General features: G+C 51.2%; 1 protein-coding gene across 1 annotated transcript; it reads left to right on the plus strand.

The window, feature by feature from the left end:
• The first annotated feature begins 8,522 nt into the window (after positions 1 to 8,522).
• On the plus strand, positions 8,523 to 21,508 carry PAX1 (paired box 1). The gene is made up of 5 exons (XM_059892943.1): positions 8,523 to 8,988; positions 9,412 to 10,041; positions 11,572 to 11,714; positions 12,241 to 12,463; positions 17,603 to 21,508. Exons 1-5 carry the CDS (start codon positions 8,718 to 8,720, stop codon positions 17,692 to 17,694), a joined length of 1,359 nt encoding a protein of 452 aa, XP_059748926.1. The 5' UTR covers positions 8,523 to 8,717; the 3' UTR covers positions 17,695 to 21,508.
• Positions 21,509 to 23,462: the final 1,954 nt, after the last annotated feature.

Below are 23,462 nucleotides of genomic sequence, written 5' to 3' on the forward strand. Positions count from 1 at the left end.
ACATGTGTTCTCGCTGTGGATAGCAGCTCGGCTCGGCTCCCATCCGATCATAAATTCCTCCAACCTCCCAGCAGCTTCAATACTACTACACAAAGAGAAGCTCCAGAGGCACAATGAGAACAGAAGACCCTCCGATGAAATCCCAGTCTCTCCGTAATGGGGGGGCAGCAGGAAGCCAGCCTAAGAAGCCAGGAGGACATGGGACCCAGAGGAAATTAAACCACCATCCACCTCACGGACCGCCACTTGTTCAGACTGAAGCTCCGCTGTGCCCTGAGCCCCAGCCAACCCCTTCCAGTTACCTTATGCCCCAGCTTAAAGAGAAACCAAGATGAAAGTGCCAGATTCGTTCTGCCCACATCAGTCGGCTGACATGGCAAACGCGAACACATGTCCCACACATGCAAAGACCAGCCTCTCATATCACGGCCTGGCTTGTATTTTGTGAGATACAATTACAGAAGGAGATTAGACCCAGCAGAGTCTTAGCTCAGCTGGAGGTGTTATTACGGAAAGTGAAATGGACAGCACCTCTATGCTGCCAGGTCACAGGGGAGGCAACCTCTCCCTGGATGGCCTGTCAAGAGGCAATATTCCCAATGCTGAGCATTTCCCAGTTGGATGGATATTAATTCATGTATCCACTTTGCCAACATCTCAATGCTAAGAAACCCTGTCAAAACTTGTTTTCTCAGCACATCCATTTGAAAGGCCTGTGTCCTGTTGCCGAGTTCTACATCTGGTATTGCCTTGGGTACAACTCTCTAAACCTTAAGCTTCTGGTTGTTGCTGAGAAATGCCGAATCATTTTGAAGGCATTCTAATTTTTATTGTTATTATTATGATTAATTTCCCTGTACCTTTAAGGTATTTTAAAATTACCTTAGAACATAACAGAAACAGTATCATTTTATTAAAATACATGAACACAAAAAAGTTTTTACAAGACACTTTAAAAAATGGATGTGATTCCTAAAATAGATATTTTAAGATCTTCTCAAGAGGTGCCCACGTAAGATCTTAAAAAATGAACTAGATCTAAAAGCCCCACCAGAATGTGTATTTGTCCTCTTGATCTTGTAGTGACTTAGACACAAATGTTATGGCTAAACTGGATCTTAAAAACATGTACCTTAAAGGTTGAGGACCTGGAGGCCCTGCAGCAACAGAGTTAACCTCAGATTTTCTTGGAACTTGTTTAAAAATGAAATGCAGTTCATATTATATGCACAAACTTAGAAAACAATCTAGATCAAATAAAGCAGTCCAAATCTTCACCCTTATTAGCAAGACAGGGCTAATTAAAAATGAAGAGAAGGAGTTTCCTTTTAATGACTTCAGAGACTTTGAAGAGGATAAGTGAAACATTTTTCTATTTCCTCCCCCCTTACCCTCTCTACGAATTGACACTTTAGTCATTATCACAACAAGCCAGCCATCTAGGGGGGCAAGAAGCTCTAAGATCTAAAATGCAACCCTGCAGCAGCCACTCAGAAAAAGTTTTCCCCTGACAATGTGCGTGGCCATTAAATAATGTGACAAATGGAAACAGTCATAAGAATACTAAGCTACACTGAGCCCTTAAGAAGATTCAGGCTTGGATGCTACCAGAACCTGGAGGGTTATTCCTGCCCTGCTACCTTACATGGCAAAAGGGCAGAGTTAACTAACCCTGTTAAAAAGGGCAGTTCATTTCCCACCTCCTTGGACAATGCAGTTTCTCCAGCTCCCCGTTGGGCAGTGCTTAAATTCGTTGCCACTTGTCTCCAAGTCCCTCTTCATCGGGCCAAGGGTTAAGTCAATCTCTGTCTCCATGATCCCTCCCCACCACAGTTCCCTGTAGAGATGGTTACGCTTAAACAGGAGGCTGCGATCACCTGTATGAGCACAGAGAGACAGGGTTCTTGCTTTTAAAGACAGCAAACCTGCAGAAGCCCAGCAAGTCTGAGAAGGCAGCCTTCCCCCTCTTCAGCCCGTTCTGAGAGGGGCCAAAGTGGCACAGTGCAAAAATGCACAGGAAAGACGTTTGCTCCATGGAGTTAAACACGTTTTCATGTGTCATGTTAAAAGTACCCGCGGAGGTAAGCGAGGCAGGTCAGTTGCCGGCCAGTCCTACATCCTGGAAAACAGTTGCAAAGCGGGAAGCATCGAATTACATCATCCCTTCCCTAAAGTGGAGATTTTCAACCCTTTAATGCACATTGGAATCACCTGGGCAGCTCTTAAAAACTCCAGTCTGCTCCCTGAAAAATTCAGCTAGAATCTCTATGAGTGGGACCCGGGTGTCAGAACATTCTAAGGCTCCTTTGGTGACCAAAGTGCAGCCTTGGGGAGAATCAGTGTCTTCAAGAAGACTTGCTTCGGCAGGGCTGGCTGAGGGGGCCTCTATCCAAGGCACAAATCTCAGCATTGATTTCAATGGCTGCACTTTTGGCTTATTGGGGCACTGGGGCACTGGGGACGAATGCTCAGCCCACTGTGGTGATGCGGGTCTTTTCCTGCATGCAATCTGCAGACCCTGTCTAATATTTTCCATACCAGGCAATGAGATCACAAACTCCAAAACACTAAATCAAAACCGGAGGCATTACGGGTCTTCAATAAAACTCCATCGCCCATACGCAAGGGGGAGGGGGAGAAAATTAAAACCATCACCGAGCTGCGGACATGTTATATATATGTATATATATATATATATATATATATATATATATATATACACACATATATATATATGTATATATAGCAGGCATTGAGATATTGCAGCAATTACAGAGAAAAAGATATCAAGCAATAACTAGTTAAAAGTGATCAAGTAGCCTGGCAGTGAAAAGTAAGTTACAGGTTAAAATTTCATTTGTGCCCAAAAGAAAGTTCATCATAAAAGACTTGACTTCTGGCAAGAAAATGATGTAAATGGCACTGCAGGGAGAGATAACATAGGGATGTGCCTATGAAATGTGAAATGAACGCGAAGGAGACCCTACTTTGAGGAGAACATGCAATTCCAGAGGCCTTCAAGACTTCTAAGCATACACTAAACAAATCAATCCACAAGCCTGGAACAAAGCCTTTATTCCAAAACAGCAATATTTCCAAGTAGTATGCTGGGTTCAACAAGTAAAATCATTACCATAAATAATGAATGATAATTTTAAGCTTGCAAGAAATGGATAACAGAAAATGGGAGCAGGATGCCTGCTTCACTGTCTGTCTGAGAAGGTGGAAACCCTCTACCAGCAGGTTTCAGAGTTCTTTAGAGCAAACCTCCTAACTGCCCTGTTTCCAGCGCTTGAATTATGGTTTGTGTTTGTGTGTGTCTGTGTGTGTGTGTTTAAGATTGGAGAGGACTGATCTTTAATAAGAAATCAGACAAATACAGGTAAATCACAACTGAATGGGCATTTTTTTTTTTTTTTAGTTCAAGAAAAAGGCTCTGCACGTCCTTTAATTTCTAGGTCCTCCATGCATTCTGCTGGTTTCATGTCCATGGAGGATCACAAATTTCCAAAGCATTCAAGGGGCAGCACACTTCAAGCTGGTTCCAATTAGGCTGGCCAGCATGGATGTCTCACACATGTCAATATTTGTAGCAGATCAAGTCTGATCCACAGGGGCGTCCACCAGGCAGTGAGAGACCCTCACCCACCCACTGCCACCTGTGCGAGTCATCCTGTGGCAGAGCGGCCATCACCCTCTCGGTCCCCTTTGAAAATGCCATCTCTGTCCTCTATCCCTGTGGCCACTCTTAGATCTCTCCTTCTCCAAGTGCCCAGACCCAGTACAGGAGATATGCCCCATGGACATTTTAAATTTCCCAAATATTTCCATTTTAATAGTGCTGTTTAGGCTCTTAGCACTGCCATATAAACATTTTTTGAGAGCTCACTGCAGAGGTGGAATTTTGTCCAGTGCCTGGAGAACTCCTTGGAGGCTTTTGGTTGCTGGAATGAAATGAAATAGATCTAAGATAATTTTATTTAAGTGGAAATTGAAACTTATTTGACATGCCCATTGCCAGGGAAAGGAGGGAAATCCTGGATTTTGCATACAAGAATCGCAGAGATGCTGCTCTTTCAGAAAGCTCAAAGAAACCATCTTTTCCCACGGGGCACCGGCTTCTTGTAGTTAGTTTTTATCACCCAAATGCAACATTTAAAATGTCTCTACTCCAAAAGAAATGTTATAAATGTAGAAGGCAGATCCTTGCATTTTAGGGTAGGAAGTACCTCAGATCTTCCTTCGCAAAGTTCAATTTCCCTCTATGTGTTTCTAATGAGGATTTCAGGGCAGGTCTTGTTTTTTTGACTTTTTTCCCTCCGCCTCTGAACGGAATCGGGGAACTGTTTTGTTATTCACCGGACAGTATTCATCGTATTCTTGTCTGTTCATTTCATTTGGGGAAAATGAAAAAGACATTTCTTTGCTCCTCTCCCCTTGCATTTCCAAGGACACCCCCGCCGTCAGCCCCCAGGGATATGGCACTTCTTTCCATCACTGCCAGCTCGACCCAGTTCCAAGCTGGCGACTGAACCAACTTCAGGCCAGCGCGGTCACTAGCAGGCCCAATGGAAGCCGTCGATATTTCTTGTCCTTGTAGCTCTATTTTATTGCCAATTGGCACCATCTTCAACACCTTCCATGTGGGGTCTGGGGTGTGTGTGTGTGTTCCAGTGTGGAGTAGCAGGTGCAGGGAGAGACGCACCCGCCCCCGTTACCTGTGAGGCCGCACGGCTGCCGGCAAAGGGGCCAATTCAGCCGCGAGTCCTCCTCCCTCCTACCCGCCCCCAGGTCCCCAACGCCGCGGTCACTCTGTGTGGGGTTCCGTTGATTTATCTCACAGTCCCTTATCCAGCGAGCTAGTGCGCTGTGAGCGCGTTCCCTGGGGTTTGCAGTTCCCTGACCTGGCTTCGCTCTTCCTCCCTGACGTCTCGGTGCAGCTGACCACATCTTGCTCCTTCCTGTTTTTAAGTGTGGTGCGCGGGATCGCCTTTGCAAAACCGTGTCTGTGCCGAGGTGGGGCACACTATAACCTGGTGCATAAAGCACGTGTGTCGCTTGCCTTGTCTTTTTTTTTTTTTTTAAAGCAAATTTAAAAAGAAAGCGAAAAGAGTCGGTTTGTTGACTTTGCTTTCCAAACCACGCGACTCCCGGCACAGTGTTCTTAAAATCCCAGCAAAAGCGCGAGGCGTGCCTGGAGCCCAGACTCTCCCGGAGCGCTCTCGAGTTCGCAGGCCTGGGGCGCGCGCGCCGGAGGGAGGCCCTGGGATCCGTTCTTCGCTCCCTCGGAGCGGGCGCTGGTCCGGCGGCTCAGCCGGGCGGCGGCCGGGTACTGGCGTCCGCTGTTAGTCCGCGGGCTCGGCCCGGGGTCCTCCGGGGATGCCGCCTCTATCTTCTACGCTCTGTTCCGTCGCGGTCGCCTAACCGAAGGGCGCCCGGTCGCTCCTTCAGCCTCGCGGGAGCCGAGCGGGACTTCCTTCTTCAGGTTTAGGTTTTCCCTGAAGCTTTTGCGATGCACGGGCCCCGGGAAACACCCGGTTCTATTGTGACTGGCACATTTCGTTGGCACACCCCAATAGCTCTCCGAAACAGCCCCACGAAAATATCAAAGCGGCTCAGGAGACATGAAACGGGGTGATTGTGGCTCCAAGGACGACCTTGGCACCGAACCTCTGACTCTCGCAGCCTTACCTTTCATGTTCTGGGCTCAGGCGGCAAAGCGCAGGGGTACTCACCCGCCGCCCTTCCTGCCTCCCGGGAAGACCGGCAGCCTCCTGTTTGCTTCAATCTTTTGGCACGCGGCTGCCTCTCCTTCTTCTGGCCCAAGAAACCCGAGTCAGTCCCCAAGGCCACTCGGCGATCCTCGAAGCCGTACTCCGCCAGGAGGGCGTCCGCGCCCGGAAGGGCGCGTCGGCTCCCTGGTCCCAGCGGGCGCCCGGTGCTCGGCGGCGGCCCCGCGGCCCCGGAGCCTAGCCTCTCTTGACTTTGTTCCACTCGGCATCCCGGGCTCTCGAAACAACAGAGCCAAGCCCAGCCCAGCGGCGACGTGGGAATCCGCACAAGCCTTGTTATTTTCTACCTCTGCGCTCTCAGCGCCGACCACGTCGCCGCCGCCTGCCACCGAGGAGACCAGGCTGCATCCCGAGAGATGGGAAGAGTCTTTTCCTTTCCTTCCGTGAGCCCACCTTGGGGCCCCCTCGCCCCAGTCCCGGCTGCCGCGGCGGGAGCCGGTGGAGCAGTGCTGCCTGCCGTCAGGGGGCGACAAACTGTAAGCTTTTCGGCGGTGGGCCGGGAGCGGGCCGTGGGGAGCGCTGTGAGGTCCCCAGCAGGCGGCGGGCGGCTGGAGGGGTGGGGGTGCAAGAGATGTGGAATGTGAAGTGAGGGTCCGGGTGGGAGGCTCCGACACTCCATAGAGCCCCCGGGCTCAATCCTCCTGGCGTCTCCTCGAGCCCCAAAGGTCTTCTCCAACGGGAGTGGGGACAAGATGCCCTCCCGGGTTCGCGGTCTACTGGCACAGGAGTGGAGGTTGATGCTCCCTTGATGGGACGATTGGGGAGAACCGGCTCTCACTTGGGTACCCAGCTTTATTTGTTCTCTGAGTGCGCCTGCCGCGGGCAGGGGTTAGAAATGGCTTTAGCTGCTTCACCTTGTCTTGAGGGCGCACCGGGTGATGGGTGCTGCGTTTCCTGGGTTTAGGGATAAAACGATTTCGGTCTTCCGCGGCGCCCGTCTTGAAATTCAGGCAACAAAAGTCTAGATCAGGGGGCTAACAGGTTCCAAAACCACTTGCAGATATCTGAGCGGGGCTGTCCCACTGCTGGTGGCTTCGGAGGGCCCCAGGTCTCTTGCGTGCTCAGTCCTCTTCGCTCGATGCCTTTTCAGAGCTCCTGGCTTCGGTTACCCACCTTCAACCAAATCACCTTTTCTCCTCCGAACTCGACCCTGTACGGTCGTGGAGGGGCCTGATCTTCTAAAATAGTCCCACCCCACCTCTCACCAGTGTACTCTGACGCTCCTCTGCCCGGTCCGGTGTCCTCCCTGAAGTACCGGAACCCAAGGCTGCACTACGATTTCTGTGCTCCGGGAAGGGAGAGTCCTCACCTCTTCTGAACCTAGCTTTTCTTTTTCCAAAGACGGTTCTTGAAATCACCTGCCGGGGCCTGCGCACTGCTTTCTCAGAGCCAGGATGAATTCAACCCCTCCTAACTGACATATTCAGACAGTTGGGTTAGGAGCCAGCAGGCTTTCTGGTCTCCCAGGGACTCAGTCTTCGCTGCTCCCCAGGATGCGCTGATCGGGTCTGTCTGCGCCTCCAGTAGCACCACTGCAGCTGTGTGCAGCTTTCCACCAGCTCCCAAGCACTGGACTCTTGGGACCAAGGGGGTGGGAGACTCTTTTCTCCTCCTCAGGAGAGCTGGTAGTCCATGGGAATCCCTGGGAACCGGAACTTTTCCTAGGCTCCCTCCAACCCCCCTCCCCCTCTTCAGCTCAGTGCCCTTGAACTTGCAGGGCCCCAAGCTCAGAACTCCCAGGACTGGTCTTTTCCTCCACCTCCTCTCTCCTGGTCCCCACCTCTAGGCTCCCTTTGGGACTGCCACAGTTAGCGACACAGGCTGGAAAATCTACGATTTAGGATAGAGAAAGAAAGGAGATGACCGTTAATGCTAAGGACAGAATTCAGGGCTGCACAAACCCCACTTACCTGACAGGGAAAGGACCACTCAGTGGTTTAACAAAGACCCCCTGGAAGCTGCAGATGCAGAGTGAACGGTGAGGCCAGGCCGCCTCAGCATGGAAAGATGCTGGATTCTGGCTGGGAAGAAAGGAAGCGGCCTAGAATGGGAGCTATGCCTGTGTTCTCTAGTGGGCCACCAGGCTGCCCCTGGGGTCTCCACAGCACCAGGACCTTGTTCTGGAGGCCGTAGGTCAGAATTCAAGTGGGTGGGCCAGTCCGCAGGGAGACAGAGTCTAGAATGCGTGTCTCTCACGTCACTGAAATCACACTACCCACAAGGAGTGGGTAACTGTCAAACATGGTAAAGATTTTCTGAGAGCGAGATTGAGGTGTTAGCCAGAAATGGGACACTCTAGAGTCACTCCATCCCAAATGCCTCAGGTCCGCTGACCAGGCGCCCTGCACTAGCCTGCTGCTTTTACTGGGGCGCCCTCGTGACCCGGGCTGGGGCACTAGCGGCTGCCCAGGGAAAGGGAAACGAGGGGTAGCCCCACACTGAGCACCCTGCCACCATCAACTTTAATCCCCGGCTACCTTAGTAGTAATGGCTGGGGAGGTTAGTAACACAACTAAAACCAAGACTAGTACTACTGCTAATAAATACTCATCAATTTGAAATGACTAGCCCATCCCATCATTCTCAAAACTCTAGTGGTAAGGGGCTTCCAGGGAACTGGAACAAGTGGAAGGACTCAGGCCTGGCGGGGGTTAGGACTGCGTGTGTGTGTGTGTGCGTGTGCGTGTGTGTGTGTGTGTGTGTGTGTGTGTAGGGGGATGGGTTCCAAGGGAGGGCCGAGTGGGGAGGACGGAAGGAGGGGTAGAGTTTCAGGGCGGGGAAGGGGGCGCCGGGGCGCAGTGACGGGAACCAATGAGCTGCCAACTCGCGAGTCTCCGGCGTGACTGCCGAGATTGACGTGGAGGACACGTCAAATTGATCCCCGCACTCCGCAGCCTCCCGGTCAGACGAATTTCTCCTAATCGGATGAAGTTCACCCTAGGCCTGGGGTCGCGGGCGTGGAGAGTGTCCTGGGAGCGGGCGGCGGCGGCGGCGGGCCCGGGGGCGGGCGGCGGCGCGCTCGGCGGCGGCGCACGACGCTCTTCCAGTCCGCGGCCCGGCCGCCGCGGCTCTCGGCTCGCGCGCGCCCTCCCTCTATGCCTCTTCCGCGGCGGCGGCGCCCCAGCTCTCCCGGACCGCGCCGGGCCCAGCCCCGGCCGCCTCGGCGCCAGGCAGCCGGCTGGCCCGCGCGCCATGGGTAAGGGGCGGGCGGACGAGGCGGGGGCGCGGGGGCGGCGGTGTCCCGGCGCCTCCCTTCCCTCGTGTCCGAGGTTTCCCGGGGAGACCTGGTCCGGGATCCCGGACCGGCCGCGTTCTCCACACGCCCCCAGTCCCGGGAGTGGAGGGGGCGCTCGGCTAGTATCGGGAGGGGATGTTTCAAGTAGACGCGCCAGAGATCGCAAAAGGGCGTGGAGGGCTGGAGCGCACGGCGTTCCCCTCCGCTGCCCCTGCGCGCATGCCGACTCCCGGGACCGGACGGGATCCGCTCGCCGGGATTCTGAGGAGCCGCCGGTCACCGTCGGAGGCGCCCCGGGTGCGGCCCCTGTCCCCGCGCGGCCACTCTCGGCTCACCCGCCGGTGTTCTCTCCTCTCCCCTCACTCTGGCCGGGTGCGTCCGCAGAGCAGACCTACGGCGAGGTGAACCAGCTGGGCGGTGTGTTCGTCAACGGCCGGCCACTGCCCAACGCCATCCGCCTGCGCATCGTGGAGCTGGCGCAGCTGGGCATCCGACCCTGTGACATCAGCCGGCAGCTTCGTGTGTCCCACGGCTGCGTGAGCAAGATCCTGGCGCGCTACAACGAGACGGGCTCCATCCTGCCCGGCGCTATCGGGGGCAGCAAACCCCGCGTCACCACCCCCAACGTGGTCAAGCATATCCGGGACTACAAGCAGGGCGACCCCGGCATCTTCGCCTGGGAGATCCGCGACCGGCTGCTGGCCGACGGCGTCTGCGACAAGTACAACGTGCCCTCGGTGAGCTCCATCAGCCGTATTCTGCGCAATAAGATTGGTAGCCTGGCGCAGCCCGGGCCCTACGAGGCGAGCAAGCAGCCGCCGCCGCAGCCGGCGCTCCCCTACAACCACATCTACCAGTACCCCTACCCCAGCCCCGTGTCGTCCACGGGCGCCAAGATGGGCAGCCACCACGGGGTCCCGGGCACAGCCAGCCACGTCAGCATCCCCCGTTCATGGCCCTCGGCTCATTCGGTCAGCAACATCTTGGGCATCCGGACGTTTATGGAGCAAACAGGTCAGTGGCGCCGGCCTTCGGTAGCTTTCATGGAAGGGGCGGAATGGAGTGAGGGGGGCAGGAGTGTGGGTGAGGGGGTCACTCTCGCCGGGCCTCCTCCAACCGCTTTTGGCTCAGGGGAGGGCTCCGGGCTGGCCAGGGAGGCTGAGGGTCCTGGGGCCTTCTGTGGGAGTCCTCGGACATCTTGAACTTTTTATGACAAATATGGAAAATATTTTCCCAAATGGAAGAGCAATCGCCGACCACAAATTCAGAGCCCTGAAATTGCGCTTTTTCATTCTTGCAAAAAGTATGCAAACCCCTATCGCCAGATCTAAAGCCAAACAAACCGCAAAGTCAATTCTGTGACCTTTTCTTTAAGACTAGTTTCTTCCTGAAAGGGCTCTGTCCCTCCCAGGCCCAAAGACTCTTTGAGTAAAGGGTGAAAGGGCCACCTGGCCCAGTGACTTGAGTCTCCAGTAGGCCCCACAGCCTTGCAGGTTCTGAGACTGAGTCCTCGGGTCACAGGCGCCTACAGGCTGTGGCCATCCTTAGGGTGGAAGCGCCAATGGATTTGCCCTCGACCTACAACGAGACTCTAAGTAATCTGTCAGCAATCTGTCGGGGTGTGGAGGGAGGAGACCAGGAGAGGAGATGGGTTAGGGGAAGCTTTCATGGGGGCTCGGGAGAGTGGGTGGGGGCCAGAACTGGGCCCTGAGTTTCTTTGCACTGTCCCCTGCCCCTAGCAGAATGGTGTGTTCCTAGGTGAGCAGACTCAGCAGGAGGGTAAGAGGCAAAATTCACTGTAGCCTGAGAGAGAGGAGGGGCGTCCTGGATGAAACTGAAGGCTTAGCTCCAGCGGCCTTGGGCCACATCTCCAGGCCTGTGCACAGGCTTTGTTTCTCCTTGTGGCTCAAACTCAGCCTGGGCCTCAGGCTCAGGCCAAAGCTTTGTATGGAGCAGCCCACGGGCAACTGGCAGGGAGGTGAGCTGGCCAGGCCTGAGCTCAGTTCTGGAGCTTTCTCTCGGTTTCGTTTCTGCGCCAGGAGCAGACCTGTGCCCCGACGCTCTTGGGTGGCTGAGTTGACACTTATTTCGGGACACCCAGGATGTCTCTGCAGGGAGTTCTGCACAGAAACAGCTTCTAGCCTTCCAGACGCTTTTTGAGACATTGAGAAACCCCGTGTAATTTTCTTGAGCCTTCTGTGGATTTGAACTTGGACCTTTTGGGGCACCATCTCTGGACAGCGGAAAGGCTGCCTGGGCCGAGGTCGCCAGCTCTGGCTGCCAGCTGTCTACCTGCTGGAGATCCCTTGTTTCGCGGGAAGCGGGTTGAAGGCTGAGGGGAGGGAGGAGTAGGCCCATCCGCCCTCCTTCTGCGCCGCTGGGAGCAAAAGCGAAACCTGGGGCCTCGGAGCATCTGACCCTTGGGGGTTCAGAGGAGCCCTGGACTCGCCCTTGGATCCCAGGCGGTCACCTGAAGGCCCGAGTGCGCCTGTTCGGGCGGAGGGCTGCCCACGTGTCCTTCTAATTCGTCCTCTGTCCCCGCAGGGGCCCTGGCGGGGAGCGAAGGCGCCGCCTACTCCCCGAAGATGGAAGACTGGGCGGGAGTGAACCGCGCGGCCTTCCCCGCCAGTCCCGCTGTGAACGGGCTCGAGAAACCTGCCTTAGACACGGACATTAAATACACGCAGGTAACCGAGCGCGGGGAAGGAGCCGTCCTTCATCAGGGGAGCGGAGGAGTTGGGGGCTGGTTAGAGAGAAAGAAAACAGACCCCCCCACCCAATCCGGGGTTGGGGGAAGCGAGCTGGGGAGACAGTCAGGGTCTGGCTGTTTGGCCCGGCATCTGCGGGCAAATTTCTCTCTTTCCTAGGAGCGCTGGCTTTCAAGGGGATTGACTTGCATTTTGGCCAAGATTTTTTGCTAAAAAAGCTGGGACGAGTTAACACAAAAGATTGAGGACTGACTCCCTTTCTCTAAATTCCCGATGATGACTACCTTGACCCCTTCACCTTTTATGAGCACTTTTAAAGAGTTGGCGTGGGCATCACTTTGCCGGAGTTCTTTCCAGGACAGTTAGAGGCCAGGCTTCGTGTGGGAGTCATGGCTGGGACAGCAGGGGGAATGAGGATCCCCCCGCGACCCCCCGTAACTGCCTGTGCTGGGGAAGCCTCAGGGGTCGCCTGCTGGTGACAGGCTGTCGCGCTCTCTCCCCGCAGTCGGCCTCCGGCCTTTCCGCGGTGGGCGGCTTCCTCCCGGCTTGCGCCTACCCGGCCTCCAGCCAGCACGGCGTGTACAGCTCGCCGGCCGGCGGCTACCTCGCTCCGGGCCCGCCGTGGCCGCCGGCGCAGGGTCCCCCCCTGTCGCCCCCCGGCGCCAGCGTCACCGTGCACGGCGGGGAGCTCGCGGCAGCCGTGACCTTCAAGCATCCCAACCGAGAAGGTGAGGGGTGCGGCCGGGCGGGCGGCGGGCAGGAGGGCGGCGAGCAGGAGCGCTAGGAAGTGTTCCTGGAAGAAAAGCGGGGAGACAGACGGAGACGGAGGGGGAGACAGACAGCGAGACCGACAGCGAGAGGCTGGAGTGGGTACTGGCCTAGATTCTTCGCTCGGTTTATGCTTTCAGTCTGTTAACTTCTAACTTCTTAGAGTAGATTAAACAGGTGTAAACTGTGTCCCTAGAAAGGCAGGAGGAGGTTGGGAGAGGAGCTAGGACTGTCTCCCCAACTTGTATGGAGGAAAAAAGGAACCCCTCTCTGGGTGTCATTTCTCTGTCCCTAGAAAGGTCTAGAAGGCACCCTCCAGGGGCAGCTTCCTGTGGCCTGCAGGGCTGTACTTTCTGTGGATCTGCCAGTGGCACCTGAGCCCCGCAGGTGGGTTGGACCTGCTCTGGGCCTCTTCCATGTCCTGCCCATGTTTTCCTCCAGGTCCGAGTTTTTTTTTTTTTTTTTTTTTTAATTTTTTCCCCCCAAGCAGACCCTGGTCTCTCCTTAAACACATCCTTTGGGAAAGGAGACAGCATTTCAATTACAAGTCTCTAAGGCTAGACAGGCTAGACTCTGAACTCTGTGGTGGTTTTGGGGATCCATTTTTCTGCAGGAAATGTGGCTGGGGGTTTCTACCTCTTTTGCTGCTGCCATCTCGCCCTCCCCCTCCTCCATAAATCTGCTCTCTGATAAGCCAACTAACAGATTTGAGGTATTTGACAGTCAACAGTGTGAGGGGCCTCTTCTTACACTGATCTTTGGGTTCTAGTTTTTCCTACAACTTGGGAAAAACACACCTGCCCTTGAGTCTGCATTTTCCTCACCCTGAAAAGAATGACAGGATTTGCCAATTTTGAAGCTGCCTCTTCCAGGTTCTGGGCACCAGAAAATTGCAACTTCGGCTCCTCTAGAGAAAGGAAGCAGTCATCCCCAGGAGGGGATGTGCCAGCCTCCCTGTAGAGGAGGCTGAAGACAAACCTGGGGGCAGCATGGGCCACAGGGATGTTCCAGATGACCGAAGGGACCTTTAGCAGCTGACTTGCCTCATACTCACCCAGGCAGAAGTGGGGACAGGTGGCATCCATAGGTAGAGGACAGGCGTGTCTGGTGACACCCAGGCAAAAAGTTTTATTTCCAAGTAGTTTCATAGTTTCATTGAGACATAATAGCACAATCCATGAAAGAGAAGGGGCAGAGACTAGATGTCACTGTTAACAGTCACGCAGAGGAACAAAAGTTTTTTAAAAAATATTTTCACCTTTCTTGGAGCACAAAAATTCTGGGATATCAATTTACAGATATTGAGAATGAGAACTCCTTTAAGTTTTGAATTTAATTTAAATAATTTAAATTCCATCTGTTCATTTACAGGAAGATCCAAGTAAAGGGAATTTTAAAAGTCCAGACTCAGAACTCCTCCAAGCTTTCCCTTTAAGGACAGATGAAGGGTCTCAGGGGAATGTTTTGCTCAGAGCCTTGTCCTTGGACTCCAGTCCACTGTTTTCTTGACACCTGAGGTTCTCTGCTGAATTAGAAATCAAAATTGCCTTTGCTCAGTCGTGTCAGACTCTTTGAGACCCCATGGACTGTAGCCTACCAGGCTCCTGTGTCCATGGGATTTTCCAGGCAATAGTACTGGAGTGGATTGCCATTTCCTTCTCCAAATTACATTAATTACATTAATGAGATTAAACATTTAAGTAAGTTCATTTGATTTAGAAAAGTGTAGCCAAAAATTTAAATGATCTCCTCTGGAGTGACCCCAAGGAGCAGGAAGACTTAGAAAAAGGATTCACTAACTTCAGAACAATGAGGTCCTTTTCTAACAGAGCCTCTCTGTCGCAGAGCATGTCAAGCACTACATTAGAAACAAGTTATGAAATGTAGGTAATAGTCCAGAGGGGAAGCTGCTAAATCCAGTTAATTTGAAGTGGAAGGGGGAACTCATTGATGTTGATTTTCTTTAGAAGATACCTTCCTTTCAGAAATACAGCGCCGGGACTTTCCTGGTTAAGATGCCACACTTCCACTGCAGGAGGCATGGGTTCAATCCCTGCTTGGAGAATTGAAACATGAAGGATCCCACATGGAGCAGCCAGAAAAACAAAAACAAACACAAACAAAAAACCCAGAGCCATTGACCCTGGCATTCCTGTCCCTGTAACCATTATTTTTACTTCCTATCATGGAGCATCCCAGCCATTTTCCAAATCTGCAGCAATAATCAGCTACATTCGTTATTAAATTAATAACAATTTCCTGATCCTGACAGTTCTTTAAAGATCCAGGTAAAGGGTCATCGAATAAATCAGGTCCATCATTAAGAATGATTTCTTTAGCTGACATACAAGTGTTTGCGTTTGAACAGGAACATATAATGAGAATTACATACCGACTTGGGTTATGGATTTTTATTCTTCTCATTGGCAGAAAAAAACGGACCTTGAAAAATTGCCCCCCATCCTCCAAGTGGCCTTTTAAAAATTACAAAGTAATGCAAATCACTGCCTTTAATTTTCTAATCATAGCTTACAAAATTAGCTTCAAAGAAATCTATCCCAGAAAACAGTTTACTACCATTCATTGTTCAGTTCATAAGAACAGTAGGAATAACATTTATTGAACTTCTTCAGTAAGAAAGCAGTTTTTTAGCTGAAAGTCATGAATGCTCAGTAAAAAACAAATACATTTGATCATCTAGTCCATACATGGACAATATACACATAATAATATATATTTTATATATGTATATACATATATTTCAGTATGTCCTTCAAATCAGGTACAGGTGAACATTAGCTATTATGCTAAGATAAGATTACTCAGATGTCAAATTATGGATTGCAATTGATTAACTTTATCTTGGTAAAGGGTTGGGGGTCTAGGTTCCCTATTATTTAGGTAAGAATGTGTGATTAACATTTCTCATTGGTGAAAGGGAACGTTAATTCTTGAGGGCTGTGAGCATAGGAAAGTTCCACTTCATCTCATGTGAATGGGCGACGACATTCTGTGTAGGAACCTCCACCTTATCCAGACAAGACCGTCTCCTTCCCTCTCCAGACAGGTGACAGACCCCACTAGACAAATGGTATTTACAGGGTTTGCAGAAACTCAGTTTCCCGGCTCTGCGGTCCTTCCTAGCCAGTTTTTGGAAAGACTAAAGATTTGGAAATCACATTTATAAGATACTGCATAGGCTCAAAGAAAATGTGTCTTTTGTATTTGTTAGAGACAATTCGACGCTTGTCCCAGTCATCTCTGCTCCGGATTAGTTCTTGAAGGATCCTAAAAGCTAACTTTGCCAGGAATATTAGGGCGCAGACATCGGCCTGAGAGCCTGCCACCGCCGCCAACCGGCGTCTCCTTTGATGCAGCAGACCTGGGAGACCCTTTTCCAGAATCCCCTTGACATCTCCTCCTCCCCGCCCCGCCCCAGGGTCCCGGTAGCCTTGGAATCGAAGTCCCAATATTTTTTAAAAAAGCTTGTCCCCATCCTGCCCGTTATGATTAAATGAGCTTGCAGCGCGCCTAACGCCGGCCCGAGCTTGCGAAGCCAGCACGCCGTACGCGCTCTTGGCGCCCGGGGTCCAGGAGGTGGGGACGGAGGGGAGGAGAGGTCTTATGGGGAGGGACTGGTCGGGGAAGAGCTAAAAACACCTCAGCAGGATCGACCCCCGTAGAGTGGAGTGCAATCTGTCTCTGGCCTCCCGGGTGTTTGTTTTTCACGAGTTCATTTTTTTTCGCTTGTCTCTCAGGCAACCGGCCCTTGGCTGAGAAACCTACTCCGGAGATGTTTTCTAAACCGGCCCTCACCTCCAAGTGTGTGTAGTGAGTGGAATGAAAAAGTCTGAAAACTCAGTCGGCTGAGCGGCCGCAACTGTGTTTAGGAAAGAGAGCTGAGAGGCAGGGGGAAGCAAGGGTTCTGTCCTGGAAAGATCTTCAGGTCCTTTCGCCACCTCAGAGCAAAGCGGTGCGCGAACGCGCCCCTCGCACAGAAGTATGGGCCCGGCTCCGCGCGCTAAAGGCGCACTGCGCCTGCCGCCGGGCGACGGCTGCTGCGGGCGTAAATAATGGGGAGCTCCCCTTCACCCCCAAACTGAGGCGCCCCCAGGTCCCCCCTTTAAAGGAAGACATGGAGGGGGGAGTGGAAAAGAAAGTTGAGAATAGGCGTCTTTAGGTGTAAACAATCCTGTGCCTCCTCGTGCAGAAGCCGAGCGGCCGGGCGTCGGGAAAAGGAAAAACAAGGGTTGCATAATAGTGGCGTCACTCTTCTGGCTTCCAGTAGCAAAACTTGGGTCCCTGCCCAAAACCCTAAGCAACAGAGCAACGAGCAAAATGCCGCCTGATCCGGCAAGACCACAGTCACTGACTCCGGAGGCCCCACGGCCCAGGACGCGGTGTGCCTACCGTGGCGAGCGCAGCTGGGTCCCCGGGCCGCGAGGGTAGAACAAGGTCTGCCGCCCGCCTCATGCGCAACCACCGCCCACGTCGGTCCAGGCCGCCCGGGACTTCCTCGAGGGGCGTTTTGGTGACCCGCCCCGACTCGCTTCCCCCGGCCCATCGCGAGCTCTGCACTGTTTGGAGGATAGTGACCTGGCCGCGGGCAGCCCCTCCAGCCGGTTTGAAGGCTGGCGTCTGGGATGGGTTGGGGGGCGGGGAATGTTGGGAGGCGGCGTGCGAGCATCTCAACTCCCCGCTCCCTCCCCGCGACGTGTGGGATCCGAGAGCCGCCTCGCCGGGGCCGTCCCGCTCGGCAGCGTTTCCTTGCGCCCCGGGCCCACTTTTCCTGAGCAGCGCGGGGACCAGGCCATTTCGCGGAGGGCAGGGGGTCTGCGTTATGGAGCATCTGCCGGAGTGCCCTGAGCGGAGAGCCGCGGCCCGGGCTGGGCGGGCGAGGGGCTCCCGCGGGTGGCCGTCGAGGGCACAGGGGATGCTCAGTCTCGTTGCCTCCTTGCAGTGCCCGGCTGTGGAGCGCGCGCCGCTCCTTCCCCCCGAGACCCCGCGCTACCCACCGCGTAGCTGGGCACGCGGTCCGCGGGTCTCCTGCTCCGCGCCGCGCCCGACAGTGACCCCACGCCCTGTGCTTCCTCCCGCAGTGGCCGACCGGAAGCCGCCCAGCCCCGGCGGCAAGGCCCCAGACGGCCTCGGGAGCTTACACGGACTACCCATCCCGGCCTCGACCTCCTAGGGCTGCGCCTCCGCGAGCCGAGCCCGAGCTCGAGCCCGGAGGCAGCGGCGGAGCGCGCACCCGAGGATTCGCCGCCGCCGAGGTGCCCATCAGCCTGGCCTCGCTCTGCCCCGCGCTCGGAGGCCGCGCGTCCTCCATTCTCCCGGGGTTTCGGCTTCTCTGAACTTAGGCTTCGGAGTGTTACATCCTCGTCTCGACCTTTCGACCGACGTGGCCTCCCTCGCCCGCCGGCCTCCAGCGTCTTTTCGACTTCGTCCCAGGCCTATCGGCACCCTGCCTCCCTCCCCCCTCGTGCCTGCTCTCCCGCGCCTCCTTTCTCCCTCCCTTTTCAATTCTTCCTATCGACCCTCCTTTCTTCCCTCACCTTCGCCCTCTTTATGTTCCTCTCTCTCGTCTCCTTTTCTCCCTGCGTCTTCCCCGTCTACGTAGTCCCTTTTTCCTGTGTCCGGCCCCATCGGCCACCTCGTCTCCTGGGCCTTTAGTCACTACTCCGCCTCTCTTCGTTGGCCCTGCTCCCCCCAGCCCTATCACCTTGCCAAGAGCTCCCCTCCCACCCCCCCAACCACCCGCTGGACAGGTGAATAGGGCAGATCCTTTGGTCTTTAGCCCCCACCTCTCAGGGGCCCCCATGCCTACTCGAGGCGGGGGCTCGAACCTGGGAATTGGAGAAGCTGCAGCATTTATTTCACATTTTATCACAATGAACCCAAAACAAAGCCTCGGTGAACTGTCCCTTCTCCTCCCTCCCCCAAGGACATTATCTGGAAGTATTCTTGTCTGGATATCTTCTCAGTGCCTAAGGACTGGGTTTTTCTTTGCTTCCTCTGAGGTGATGTCACCCCAAATAAGGTTGAGGGCAGGGGGGCACCTGCGGCCACTGGTGTTTTCTGTGGTTAGAAAACCATTCCTACCCTGGAAGTGTCCCCTCCCACTCCTCCACACCCAACAGGAGGGAGTCCAGCACATGGTAGACATGTCTGCACTGTTTTTGTTTTTGTTTTTTTGTTTTTTATTTTTGTATTCAGGAGTCAGCCCATTTGTTAATTTAAACCACAAACTGCTTCTGGGTACAAAGGTGCAATCTGACTTCTGATTTGCAAAGGGATGGGGTTGGAAAAACCCAGAAAGTGTCCTCTAGAGCAGAACACAAGCTCTGTTCACTGCTTCCAAGTTCAGGCACTCTGGAGGCAGGACCCTGGACATAAAATTGCAATCTTTGTGGTCAGAAAAATGTCACTGGTGAGAGTCTGACATCACCTGTTAACCATGGCTACCTTTGAATAAAGGAAGGCATCTAAAAGTCTGCTTTGTAAGGGCAAGCCAGTCTGTGTCCAGCCTGGAGTATTGTGTAGGTATGTCTCACTGACTTAGCCTCTGGGTTTCCAGCATCAACAGTATTAAGAGGGAATTGTTTTTACTGGTTTATTCCTTAGCACTTGCCACCTAGATTGAGGTAGAAGAGAAAGGAAGAGGAGACAACCGTTTTCAGGGATGGTCCCTGAAAACTCAAGGTAGCAAGGCAGAATGGAGGGAAAAAAAATGGGAAGAAGGCAGTAAGGACTTTTTCAGAACACTTTAAAAAAAGTTCTAAAGCTAAAGAAAATTATAAGACACTATCAAATAACCCAGGGATTTCTCAGTGCAGAGAAGTCTCCGCTACTTGTTTTATTTTTCCTCCCTGGTTCTCTAAAACTGACAGCAGAGATTTTTGAATTGAAGGTTTTGCTTGTAAGAGGAGCTGTCTGTTTGGAGGGAACTGGTGGGGAAATTATTTTCAATGCGTCTTACTTCAATAGTACCTGCTGGAGGTATTCATCAAAATCAATGAAAAGAGTATCTGCCTTTTTTCATATAGAGGCTTTTATTGCTAGGTCTTCAAAGTCTCTTGCCTATTACAAAAAGTTCCATTTTATAGACAGGAGTATTAAGGATTAGAGACCTAGTTTATTTCTCGGGACCACATGCAGCAAGCTATGGATCACAAGGTCTGGACAAGGAAACTGGGTGACATTATCTCATCAGAGAACCAAGATTGGGGTTCGAACTTGGAGCCTGGGGTCCTCAGCCTTCTGTACCAGCATTTTCTGCAGAGAGGCTGCTCATAATGGTAACAGGAATAAAGCATTTAGATGAGCTTATGTGCTCAGTCATCCAAGCATCTCACACACCCCTCCTTGTTGCCTGGAGGACTGGCTGCCTCGGGCCAGGAAGAAGGCACCTTACCTTTTTCGAAGAAATGAGAAGAATCCATCTCTCATTGCTGTCATCCTTTCCCCACACCCCCCACCCCCGCCCCCGCTCTGCCACTTCTCACTCTGTGTTTGGGTTGACTGGGATCATGGGTGAGAAGAGCTGGAAAATGCAGCCCAGGAAGGCTGGAGGATGCCCCGTGTAAAGGGTGGCATTTTCCAAGTCTGTCCCCTGTGGTTCCTCCTGTGGTGTTGCTGGAGGAGGGTCTTCCAGGGTCTCTGACTCTGAGGGCACATTCACGGGAGATGCGCAGCATCCAGGTGCAGGGCCAGTGTGCTCTATAACATCCATCCTGTCTCCTTCCTGGAGGCTGTGGGTCCTGGGAAGTCCCAGAGGGCTAAAGTGAAGCCTCTACTTCACCGGGTAGGGAGGGGGCCTGTACCCTTGCCAAGCCTCCTTGTCCTGAGTGTGAAATGTACCCTCCCAGGTTGGGTCGGGACATCACTGGAAGCCCGGCCCTGGCGTTGCTTCACCTGTTTGAAGATGATTATTATTTTCACTGTTACCAAAGGGCAGGAGAGTCATTTTTATGAATGATGGAAGGACCCAGAATTGAAACGCTTTTCAAAAGAGCCCATTAAGGATTGGATTTTTGTTTTTTTTTTGTTCTCTGTCCACATGGCTCTGTGGAGGTACTGGGGACTCATGGTAAGATTACAGAGTACTGTATCAGATAGAATAATTTGAGAAAGAATCACTCCTCGGAGGCAATTTGCACTAGTACCTGCCTTTTATTATTTTTTAATTTAAGAATAAAATTTTTTTAAATGAAGAGAAGTACTGAAAAATAAAATAAGCAAGATATGCAGTCACTCAAGTCACCCTTTGATTTGTCGAAAGAATGAAAGTTATATATATATACATATATATATATATACACACACGCACATTGTTAGAAAAGTCTAGCAGCACATAAACACTGAAATGAAAAGGGAAAGCTTCTTCCAGTCCTCATCCCTGTCCTTAAACGTCAACATTGTTACAGTTTTTTTTTTTTAATGATTCCTTCCAGGAAAAAAAAAATGCAGACAACAGAACTCTGTTTCTGTGTATGTGCTTTCTTGGTTCATCTAGTGCTGTGCTGGGTGCACACGGGTGGGGTCTGCAGGTCTGATCTTTGCACATCACCAGCTCCAGCATATCTACTTGATTCTTGTGAAAGGATGCATATCAACAGGGTTTTATTAGAAACAGAGTATTTTTAAAAAGGGCCAGCTCCGTGCTTTAAATGAATAAAGATGGAATTTTGTGGCATTCTTGATTGGAGGATGGGCTTAAAATGGATGGAACTTCCCTGGAAAAGGTGGCTGCTTTGGGGCAAGGAAGAAGAAAAGCCAACAAAAGGGCAGGAGACACAGAATTTTATCCTTCCTAAACACATTCTGGTTTGTCCTGCGGGTCACCGAAGGATGCTTAAACTTGCCAGGAGTTGAAGAATGCACTTTTCCTTTCCTTCTAAAGGAGACTGTCTCTCTAGGTCAGAAAAGAGAGATGGAGGCAAAGCAGTGGGGAAGACCCTTGTTTGAAGAAATACTGGATAACAATAAAATGTAAACATCCAACACTGGCCTGGGCATTGTTTTTACTTCTCCCCCAGGTAATTCAAAATCTACGTGGCATTAATCTCCTGCTGGGTGGACCCCATTTACTGACAACTGTGTTTCCCTGTTTGCTTGTTTCTTGACTCCTGTTAAGGAGGGTGAGATTTATTTAATGGAGTGGTGGTCTGGGTTAAAGCCTGCTATAGATTTTCTGGCATCAGTTTTTCTAGCTAAAATTACATTGGTTGTTTTTTTTTTTTTTTTTCCAAAAGAAACTCTACCTGCTCCATGTGAGGCTTGGATAATATGAATTTAGAATCTTGCCAGAAAATGCCCAAGGAACTCCGCCTAAAGGACTGTGCATCCAGGCGAGCTGTGTAATGAGAAACGTTTGATTCTCTTCTTTTAATGGGCGGGAATTATGCACCAAATGGTATTTGGTCTTGACCTTGACCTTGCTGTTTGAACTATACCTTCATTCACTGTGGCTGAGATATTTCTAGCCAAACTGTTAGATCTCAACTTAAAAAAAATTCTTCTGTTTTTGGATTTTTTTTTAAAGGACAGAGCAAGGAGGAATCGCACTGTCTTCTTTTTCCAAGGCAATAAAAGGAAAACCACACATTTAGTAACAATCCAACTTGGGAATTATAAACACTTGGAACAATTATACTCAATTTAGTCTAGTCTCTTCTTTGGAGTTGAAACCAGTTGAAACCCCTGTTTCACTCTAAAGAGCTCTTCTCCAGGAGAGCATTCTGTGATCCTCGTTGGAACACACATCTGTTTCTGGGCTGGCCAAGTCCAAAAGTGGAATCCCAATTACAGTTTTCATGGGTGATGGAATTTCAACTGCCTTACAATTTAACCACCTGGGTTCCCTTCACTCTTTTTCTTCTTGAGGATAAAATAAGCTGAGCAAGTGCTCACTCAGCTATTAAATTACATTTCCATCCTGTAACATTCTATTTCCTTTTTCTCTAGTGAGATATATTGACTGAATGGATTATCTCCAGTGTCTTATATTAGCCATACAATTTTCCCTTTGGGGAAGTTCTCCCAGTCACTGGTGGATGTGGTTTTAGATTTATAAGATTTAATTTTACCCCAAACAACAAATAACAAAACAAAATTCTTTAACTAGATGGTTTTAATTTCACAACAAAACTCTTGGATGAAAAAAATGAGAAAGATATTTGAATGAATTAAAGAAAATTGATTTTTTAAAAGAGTTGAATTGGAACTTGAAGCTTGTGAAACAGAAAACAAAAAAAACAAGCAAAAGCTGCTTTGGCAGAGTTGTAATAGGTTTAACTTGATCTAAGAAGTGAAGGTATCATTCTGGCCACGAGGGGGAGCACGCATTGTTCCAGGAAGATAAAGATGAATACAAAGATAACACTAAATATACAAAAAATTCATCTTTCTTTTCAAGTGGTAACCTGTCCAGTTGTGAAAAACACCTGTTTACAATAAGAGTGCTCTTCCTGTTGTGATTATTGTTGTACTTGATAATCAGATGCATTGATTCTGGAACAACAGGAAAGGCTGGTCATAGAGTGAAAACCAGATTTTCTCGGCTCATCCATGTGGGAATTATCAAATAAATTAGATGAGATTCAAGATCACCTTAGAGATAAATTTCACGTCTAATTTTGACTCTAAATAGATACATATATATTCAATGCTTTAAATCTAGAGCAAAGAAGAGTTTTAAAAAGCAACCTAGTCAAAACTGATGTCTTGAGGAAATAAACTTTATCTGTGTTTTTGTAGTTTTGATACTTTAGATTAGTTTGGGTTTCAATCTTCCCAATTTTAAGCATTTTAGTCATCTTTTTGAATTTTTTAATTATTTAAAAATCATGATTCACATTTAAAGAAGGGCTGATCTTTTGTAGAGAGGTAGAAATTGACTGTTTCCTCACTTTTGCATTTGTTTTATGATAAAATCCTGAAAGGTCCCTTACAGGTGGG

This window comes from Bos taurus, chromosome 13 (assembly GCF_002263795.3).
Source record: "Bos taurus isolate L1 Dominette 01449 registration number 42190680 breed Hereford chromosome 13, ARS-UCD2.0, whole genome shotgun sequence".
In the NCBI taxonomy this organism is placed as follows: Eukaryota; Metazoa; Chordata; class Mammalia; order Artiodactyla; family Bovidae; genus Bos; species Bos taurus.

Coding starts and splice junctions, on each gene's coding strand:
- PAX1 (XM_059892943.1), top strand. CDS start 8,718: ATGAAGTTCACCCTAGGCCTGGGGTCGCGGGCGTGGAGAGTGTCCTGG. Junction 10,042..11,571: donor GACGTTTATGGAGCAAACAG/GTCAGTGGCGCC, acceptor CTGTCCCCGCAG/GGGCCCTGGCGGGGAGCGAA. Junction 11,715..12,240: donor CGGACATTAAATACACGCAG/GTAACCGAGCGC, acceptor CTCTCCCCGCAG/TCGGCCTCCGGCCTTTCCGC.